The following is a 9588-nucleotide window of genomic DNA, read 5'->3' as shown; positions in this document are numbered from 1 at the left end:
AAAGACTTTTGCCCGAATAGGAGCAGCATAGTATTTCCACAAAAGCACTGACAATCTTACATGAGATGGTCAGTGCTTTTCCGGACATTCAAGCGGCCAGTGTAGACAGCTGGCAAGTTTTTCCGCAAATGATTTTTTGGAAAAACTTGCCAGTCTAGACACAGCCAAGGAGCTCAGGAGGCACCAGCTGGTTCCCAACAGGCGCTGGATCCGGCGCGCCCAGCAGGCTCCAACCCCTGCAAGGGATCCCGCACCCCGCGCTCTCCTCCAGGCGCTCAGCCCCGGACCTTTCTAACGGCTCCAACCGCCCCCGCCCTCTTGGCGCCATGCACGCGCGCGCGCGCAACGGCAAGGAAGCAGAGGCACGTTGTCGGGGGGGGGGGGGGGGGGGGGGAGCGCCCGCGGTCTCGCGCGGCGGGGGGCGGGGCAGAAGCAACGGCGGCGTTTCCGGTTGGGCAGCGGGAAGGGCCGGAGACCCAATAAAGCCTCCATTGTGTGGGCGCGCGCCTCCCTTCCCCTTCCCCCCCCCCCCCCGGGAGCGCTCACTCCGGCCTGCGAAAGCCGCCGCCACCGCCGCCATTGGAGGGGCCGCGTCCGCCCAGGGGTCTGCCCGCGCGCAGAACCCCCGCCCGAACGGAGCGAGAGTCACGTGCTGCCCCTCGCGGTGAGTGCGGGGGGGGGGGGGGGGGAGCCGCGTTCTCTAGGCAGGAGGGGGCGCGAAGGCTTCGTAAACACCCCCCCCCCCCCGCGCGCGCGGCTCGGGCCTTTCCCGCTGGAGGCTCCTCCCCCCCCGCGGCGGTAACGCGTTCGGGGCCGGTCATCGCCGACCAGGCTCGCGCTCAGACCCCTCCCCCCACTTCGGGGCTGCGGTGCCCCCTCTCCCGCGCGCCCCCAGTGCTGCGGCTGGCGGGCCCCGAGTCGGAAGTGCGAGGCGGCTGCCGCCCCGTGGGGGTGTGAACTGCCCCCCCCCCCCAGCCAGCGCGGTCTGGATCCAGCCTTTCCCTGTGTAAATCCTTCCCTCCCCCCCCAGCCCGCTTCAGGCTCGTGCTGAGGTTACAGGCGACAGACACGCTGCATCGCACTACTGCGGGGAAACACAAAGCGGGCATTGAAGCAGCCTTTCAACCCCCAGACCTGAGCCCGCAGCCGATTCTCATTGCCCTAGTCGCGAGGAAAACCAACACAAACAGTTGCAGAACGAGCCTGTGTTACCGAATTGCAACGCTGCAGGACAATGTCAATAATCTCAAGTAAGTAAGTTTCTCTGTAGCAGGCAGTTTTTAAGGGACAGGCCCTATCACTTACCAAAATCAAGGGTATGAGTTGTTTTATCCCGTGTGTTCTGTAGGGACAGAGGCACTTCATTTATAAAATTGCCACTCTCAGGAAATTGTTTTTAAGTGTATAAAGAAGCCCAGAGCAAGTCTGTTGTGTGGAGTTTTGGAAGTGGATCCTGCTGTGGTTTGTGTGTGATCTATGCACACTTTTTGGTACATCTGTGAAGGTGGGCAGCAATGGAATATAAATAGTTGGTGCTAGAGATGTATATATCCATTTAAAAAGTTTACTGGATTAACAATATAATTGTAATACTTTAACCTGTTAATTGTGCGGCTGGGGTCCAACCAGCTCTTCATGGGTGTGGGGGGGACTTCTCTGGACAGAAGGGATCCCCCCTGCTCTGGCTGGACAGGTTCTGTCACACTGTGCAACAAGCTGGGGGCTATTCTGGCCTGCTGAAGTCCTGGTGCCTGGGTTGGCTGCAGGGAGCGTCTCCCTTCACCCAGCCCTTCGGTTAATTAATTGGTTATTGGTTAATTAGATAATCATGCTGATAAAGCTAATGCTTACTAGTTAACCTTTTGCATCCCTAGTTGCTGAAGGTTCCTTAGTAGCGGTGATGTTAGGAGAGTTTAGGGAAGGAATTAGAACATTAAGTAAGGAAAGAAATTAAGATGCGATAAAGTGAGAGGGAGTAGTTCAGGAAAATTTGTTCGGCTATTATGTATGGATTTTGCCAATTTAATTTTTCTTTAAAGCTAAATTGAATCTGATTTGCTTGCAAAATAATAAACCTTATATTACCAAGAAAATGTTATGCTATTAATCCTATTTCAAATATTTCTGAAAACTACTTGTCTGCTATGGGATGAATTTAAGTTAAAAATTCTCTTTCAAATAAATCTGTTTAAAATGAAAAGTGGAATTATGTCAATCTATGCTGAGGCCTAAATTTACTAGAATCTGTTAAATGTATATAATTAAAAAAAATCGAATAGCAAAGTAAAAAAGATCATGTAGTAAAGAAGAAATGCACCTTTTTCTATAATAACAAAGTTAATATACATTAAGCTAATTTCTTAAATGCATATAGATATAGCATATTCTAGAAAATAACTTAAAAGTACATGTTTCTACAAACCAGACGAAAACTGCTTATTTAACACAAGATTTCTTGTCACTTTATTCTTAAGAAAGCACTAAAGTTACAGATCTTTGCAAATTAACAGATATCTTGAGATGCACAACTCTGTAGTCAACTGTCAGCCTTTCTGTGTGTGAAATTTTAGGCTAGGCCAAGTCCCTTCTGTGTTCTCTCTCCAGCTGGTGTTTCTTGCATGTGGAAATGGATGGTCCCTCTGCTCACAGTAGCGACCTCTTTGTTTTCATCATGTATCCAGGCTGAGGAGCTGTAGATGTGCAAACTCTGCTGATGCTTTTGTGTAGAAAATCCATGGAGTTGGTCAGCTGATAAGAACAGTCAGAGTCCTAGCTTGTTAGACCTTTAGTCTAGTTCTTCAATGAGGTGACTAGCACCTCCCCTGGGAAGGATATTATTTCAGAATAATTAAAATAGACTTTTCTTAGGCTATGTTTACTTTGCATTTTGATCTATTTCTTGTCAGGGGTATGAAAAAGCACACTGCTGATCCATGTTCCCTCTAATTTTGTGTGTCCATTTGTGAAATGAATTTTGCTATGTGCACCAATATGGCGAAGATATGCAACGTATCAAATAACAAACAAAATTCATTTGTAAATGGATGATCTGTAGCAGGTTTGGTGCTGAGGGGTTCGGAGTGTAGAAGGAGGCTTAGAGTTGGGGGGGATGAGGGTTCTGACTGCTGGTGCAGGCCCTGTGGTGGGGCTGTGGATGAGGTATTTGGGATGTAGGAGGGGGTTCCAGGCTGAGGCATGGGGTTTGGAGCACTAAAGCAGTCTTAGGGCAGAAGGTTGGGGTGGAGGTGCTTGATTAGGCAGAAGTTTGGTTGCAGGAGGGGGAATCAGGATTGGGGTGTAGGATCTAGGAGAGAGTAGTGGACCAGGCTCAGCTGGGGCTCAGGATAGGGGTGTGTGGTCTGGGAGGATGTTATGGTGTGGAAGGGGGCTCAAGGCAAGGGTGCAGGGTCTGGGAGGTGACAGTGTGGGAAGGGCTCAGGTCTGGGATTGGGGTGTGGGTGGTTTACCTGGGGCAGTTCCATATAAATCTTGTAGCAGTACAGCTGTGCAGCTCTAAAATCTGTAGTGTAAACAGTCTTCGTCAATGTTACACCTGTAAAGCACATAGCACAATGTGATGTTTACAATGCACAATGTGATGTTTACAATACAAAATGTAACTCCCACTCTGTTACAGACTTACCTTATTTTTATGCTTCATTTGTGAGACAATACAACACCAAAGAATAGTCTCAAACCACAGAAATTCACATCAATAATTCAACTTCCCAAGAAGGGTTAGTAATATACCATATATCCAGAAATTCTGAAAACGATTGCAGATGAAGAGAAAAAGAAGTCTGAGAACAAAAATTATAGAACAGATCCATATGAAAAGATGGTGAAGAAATTTCAGATGGTTTAATATAGAGGGGGATATAATAAGATGTGTATATATAATAAGTGGTATAGAAAACATACACATCTTCATTCTTTCTTGCAATACATGGATAAAGTGTTCATAAAGTTAAAAAGCAACACATTTAGTACACCTCAAAGAAAATAGTTTTCACATAATGTACATATCACCTGTGGAACTTATTAGCACAAACTGTTCAAACCAGTAGCTTAGCAGGATTCATAAAAGGGTTGAATATTTAATATGGATAGTAAGACCATCCAGAATTATAATAAGGATTAAAATAAAACACAAAATCCCAATTTTTTTAACTCACATTTCCCATTCAGTTTCTGAGGTTTCAGAATATAAATACATCAAAGCCATGTCTTCCACAAAGAAAAAGGCTCAATTTTTTAGGTACAATTGTATGATGATTTTTCTGTACATTTGTGAAGGATTTTTTTCTCAGTCTGAGAACACTGACTGTTATTTCCAGGCTGGGTATCCTATAGGCACTACCTCAATACAAATAAATAATTTACTACCATACAGATATTTTTCTCCTAGCTTAAAGGATACCTAAAAACAGGTGAAAATGGTAACTACAGTTAAATTCGGTCTTCTGTTTACAACAATAATTTATCCGGAGATCTTATTACATTATTACTTTTCACTATTAGAGACATTCAGTTGAAATCTAGTCCTTTTTTAAAATTAGTTAAGTTTTACATGCATTATCTGTATTAATCTCTTTGTGATTTTGTTTTGTTTTTACAGTCACAATTTTTTATTTTATAAATGTTATTCCCTTTCCCTGGTGTAAAAGATCCCCCATCAGTTGCAGAAATCATATATACAGAGGACTGTCAAATGCAAACCTAAATAGGAAATATTTTTTTCTCTCCTTTTTCAGTGTTGGTAATTCTAAGTATAACAGTAGCAGGTAGACTTCAGACAACAGAATGGTTTTGTATCTGACTGTCATTTTGTATGTGTCAAATGCTTTCTCATGAAAAATAGTTACTGTATGGAAAGTAGGGTTTAGTAAAAGGTGAAAGATTTATATGAGTTGAAGAGAAACCAGAGAATCAGGACTGTATGATCCTGTTTCCACCTTTGTGAAATGCATAAAGTGCTCTCTAATTTTCAGATGAAATGTAGTATAAGTATTAGCCTCAGGTCAAGCAAAGAAGTGTTGTCAGTTGAATGTGATGGCACGAGCTAGATATTTGTTACATAGGTCCTTTGAATGTGGTTTATTTGTAAAGTTCCTCTGCTGATAGATAATAGCAATCAAGGTCGTGTGGTAAACAATTTAAATTACTTACACAATCTCTCTGTGCAGTGACTTGCAGACCTAGGGGATATCTGCGTTTGTATTTCTTCATGCAGGAGGTTATAACCATACCAAAGTTATTAACTCCTTGAGCAAAATAATTTATTACATTCATATATAAATTTGCTATGTAGGAGAAGTAAGTGGATTTTGTGTAGAAAAAAATTCAACTGGTGATTAGTTTTTGTAACTGACTTGATAGTTTGTAAATGTCTGGATTGGCTTGATTTAACTGGCTTTAATTTTTATTCTAGAAAAAGAGAAGTATATATCAAACTAATTAAAAATGAATAAACATTTTAAAAGTAAATTTATTATTATATGAGCTAAATATGCAATCCTTTATCTCTATTGCAGGAATACTGAAGTTTGCTGTTTGAGATTTGTAGTGCTGTGCAAGCTGCAACTTACCATAGAAAAATGGAAATGTTCCAGATACTGCGTAAAACATCAGAGCGTTTAGAATGTGATCACTGTAGTTTCAGAGGAACAGATTATGAAAATATACAAATTCATATGGGTACCATTCACCCAGAGTATTGTGATGAAATGGATGCTGCTGGTTTAGGTAAACTTATATTTTATCAGAAAAGTGCAAAACTTTTCCACTGTCACAAATGTTTCTTTACCAGCAAGATGTATTGCAATGTTTATTATCACATCACATCACAACATGCAGTACCTGAAAAGTGGAATGAAGACCAGAAAGATCAGTTAGAAGCTGAGACTGAATCCTTGAAAACAGCGCTCATTCAGGAACCACAAAAACATGCTCTTTCACCTGAATCACACAAGCCTGCCCTTTCCCCAGAACTCCCCAAACCTGACCCAGTTATTTCCCCCAAACTTCAGAAACCATCAGTGTCCCCTGAGCTGGAGAAGCCAGCCTCAGTGGGATCTCCTGAACCTGAGAAGCTGGCCCCAGCAGTGTCCCCTGAGCCCCAGAAGCCTGCCTTGGCAGTATCTCCTGATTCCATTAGGCATTCCTCAGCGGTGTCTCCTGAGCCCCAGAAGCCTGCCCCAGCGGTGTCTCCTGAGCCCCAGAAGCCTGCCCCAGCGGTGTCTCCTGAGCCCCAGAAGCCTGCCCCAGCGGTGTCTCCTGAGCCCCAGAAGCCTGCCCCAGCGGTGTCCCCAGAGCCCCGCAGGCGTTCACCAGCAGTTTCCCCTGAGCCCCGAAAGCGTTCACCAGCAGTGTTCCCAGAGCCTCAGAAGCCCGCCCCAGCGGTTTCCCCTGAGCCCCGCAGGCGTTCACCAGCAGTTTCCCCTGAGCCTCGCAGGCGTTCCCCAGCAGTGTCTCCAGAACCACGCAGGCATATGACTCAGACACGGAGGCCTGCTCCTGCTTTGTCTCCTGAGCCTCGCAGGCCTGCTTCTACAATTTCCCCAGAAGCATGGAGGCCTGCTCCCTCAGTTTCTCCTGAATCCTGGAGACCTGCCACTGCTATTTCTCATGAGCTACAGAAATCTGCTGCTGCTGCCGCCTCTCCCTGGCCACAAAAACCTGCCCCAGTGGTGACCCCTGAGCCACGAAGGCCAGCCCCGGTGGTGTCCCCTGAGCCACGGAGGCCTGCTCCTGACCCGTGGAAACCTACATCCTTTTCTGATTCCCAGAAATCTGTTTCATCTGAGCCATGGAAACCCATCTCCTCTGTATACCCCGAAGGCTGGAAACCTGTTCTTTCTCCTGATACTTGGATGCCTGCTCCCCCTGTTTCACCCGAACTCCGAAAACCTAGTCACATTGTTTCCTCTGAAGTTTGGAAATCATCTTTGTTTTCTGATCTTCGCAAACCTGCTCCCTCATTGTCTCCTGAGCCCTGGAAACTTTCATCTGAGTCCCGGAAGTCAACCTTCTTCTCTGAGACTCAAAAGTCTGCTCCCTCCATTTCCCCTGAGGGACAAAAACGGTCCCTCTTCCCTGAATCCCGGAAAAGAGCCCTCTTCTCAGAGCCTCGAAAATCTGCTTCTGCTGCTTCGTCTGAGGTACAAAAACGTGCTTTCTTCCCCGAGCCTCAAATATCTGCTCTTCCTGTTTCTCCTGAAGTCCAGAAAAATGCCCCCTTTACTGAGTCCCAGAAACCTGTTCCTTTCTCTCCTGAAGTGCAGAAACATGCCTTCTTTCCAGAGCCTCAGAAACTTGATGCTGCTTCCCCTGAAGTCCAGGAACATACTTGCTTGCCAGAGCCTCAGAAAGTTTCTCCTGCTTCCTCCCCTGAGATCCAGAAACCTGTCCCCTTTGCTGAGTCTCAGAAACCTGCTAGTACTGTTTCTCCTGAGGTGCAGAAATATGCCCTCTTTACAGAATCCCAGAAACCTGCTCCTGCTGTTTCCCCTGAGACACACAAACAAGCCTTTTTTCCTGAGCCACAGAAATGTGGTATTTCTCCTGATGTTCAGAAGCATACTCTGTTTTCTGAGATCCAGAAACCACCTGCTGTTTCATCTGATGTCCAGAAACATGCTCTTTCTACTGATCCCCACAAACCTGCTCCTTCTGTTCCCTCTGAGGTCCAGAAAAATGTTCTTTTCCCTGAGCCTCTCAAACCTACTCCAGCTGTTTCCTCTGAGCTGCAGACATCTATTGAATCCAACGAGAGTGGTTTCCTAGCTCAGAGTTTAGAAGATCAAAAAACACTGGATGATCTATTGTCTCAGGAAGAGCAGTCAATCTTAGTGAAGGAGCCTTCAGAAGAGATTTATTCGTGTCCCAAAAAGAAGCCTAAGAAGGAAAACCAGGAGAACTCTGATAATGAACTAAATAACAGTGAATGTGGAAAAACAGAGATGGATTCTGTGGAGGTAAAGGAACAAGAATCAAATAGTGATCAAGAACAGTTTGATATGGAACCATCTGATTACAACAAAGAGAGCAAAGTAGATACAACTACTCCTATTCAGCCACAATGCGTACTGCAGTTTACCGAAGAGAAAGAAGCTTTCATCTCAGAAGAAGAGATAGCAAAATACATGAAGCGTGGAAAGGGAAAGTATTATTGCAAAATTTGTTGCTGTCGTGCAATGAAAAAAGGTGCTGTTTTGCATCATTTAGTTAACAAGCATAATGTTCAAAGCCCCTACAAATGTAAAATATGTGGAAAGGCTTTTCTTTTGGAGTCTCTACTTAAAAATCATGTTGCTGCTCATGGTCAAAGTTTGCTTAAATGTCCACGTTGTAATTTTGAATCAAATTTTCCCAGAGGCTTTAAGAAACATTTAACCCATTGCCAAAGCCGTCATAGTGAAGATGCAAATAAAAAGCATTTGGACAGCCTTGAACCAAGTGAACAAATGTGATTGTTTTTTCTTTTATTCAGTGAATCTAATTTACTAAAATATGTAATTATTGCTGTATGTTAGCCAAGTAAGTAGTTTAGCTGATCTGACAAGTCAAAAGATGCATGGTTTATTGTACTGTGTTTAACTTGTCTCATAGCTGTATTACTGAAAGGATTTATTATTCGGAAATAGTTCTACATATGCATTCATGTCCCTGTATTATTCATCAATAAATTCCTATTTTATTCATCAGATATGCTATATTTCTGAAACCAAAAGAGGGATGAAAACTAGTTTTGTAAAAATTGTAAAACATTCAGGCAATAAAGTAGGATGTGGCAAACAACCCATATAATAATACTGTGAAGACTGAACTTAGTTTTTCACATCTCAAATGTCTTATTTTTTAAAATGTGAAGCAAAGTTCAAAATTAGAATCCCAGTGAAACTCAACGTACTTGATCAGGCATGAAGTAATGATGTTGGTTTTCTGGAATAATTATGCCCTAAGCTTGTGATTGTGTAGCATTTGTTGGAAATTCAATACTCTCACCTTTTTGAATTATTTCTCAGACTTTAAAAATGTCAAGATACTTATTTTGTGACACTGTATTTTGACCATTTTAAAGCATGTGCTCATATACATTACATTAAGTAATATCAGATTTACTATATATAAAATAGAAATTTTTCCTGTTGACGCTGATTGGTATGCCATAGAAATCTGAATTTCTTGTATTTGGTGAAATGTTATGCTTTAATATTTTAATAAAAAGCTACCTTGGACATTGCTTTTGTCTACTTTTTCAAAGAAAATCCTGTGATAGTCCACTGTGTTTTAGTCTGTTTTTAATAGCAGCATTGAGTGTACAATAAAACTGAAGTTTTAAAAGGAATGCAGGCTGGGAAGATTTAATTCCCACAGTTTTCTGATCTTCCAAGAGCAGTGATGGCCTGAACCCCATGGTGGATGTAAAAAACCTCATCTAGTATAGAAGCGCACACATTACTGGATACTGTATCTGTATCCCTTCCTTATCTCAAGGAGATTGATAAGTGGCTTTTGACTCTGGTGAGATGACAAGACATCCCTATTTGCTATCAGACCATAGGGAGAGTACATAAACAGCAAGGA

General features: G+C 43.4%; 1 protein-coding gene across 2 annotated transcripts; it reads left to right on the top strand.

Annotated features, from left to right (window-relative positions):
* The first annotated feature begins 430 nt into the window (after nt 1-430).
* On the top strand, nt 431-9239 carry CHAMP1 (chromosome alignment maintaining phosphoprotein 1). 2 transcript variants are annotated; one of them, XM_075918155.1, is made up of 3 exons: nt 431-664; nt 1133-1250; nt 5535-9239. In XM_075918155.1, exon 3 carries the CDS (start codon nt 5598-5600, stop codon nt 8469-8471), a length of 2874 nt encoding a protein of 957 aa, XP_075774270.1. In that variant the 5' UTR covers nt 431-664; nt 1133-1250; nt 5535-5597; the 3' UTR covers nt 8472-9239. The 2 variants fall into 2 exon arrangements, with proteins under 2 accessions (XP_075774270.1, XP_075774268.1); XM_075918153.1 differs by having other exon boundaries at nt 1031-1250.
* The last annotated feature ends 349 nt before the right edge of the window (nt 9240-9588 follow it).

This window comes from Pelodiscus sinensis, chromosome 1 (genome assembly GCF_049634645.1).
Source record: "Pelodiscus sinensis isolate JC-2024 chromosome 1, ASM4963464v1, whole genome shotgun sequence".
NCBI lineage: Eukaryota > Metazoa > Chordata > Testudines > Trionychidae > Pelodiscus > Pelodiscus sinensis.
Note: the sequence above shows the minus strand (reverse complement) of the source record. Positions and strands in the feature narration are given on the sequence as shown.

Excerpts from the sequence above, each read along its gene's own strand:
- CHAMP1 (XM_075918155.1), top strand. The coding sequence starts at position 5,598 with ATGGAAATGTTCCAGATACTGCGTAAAACATCAGAGCGTTTAGAATGT.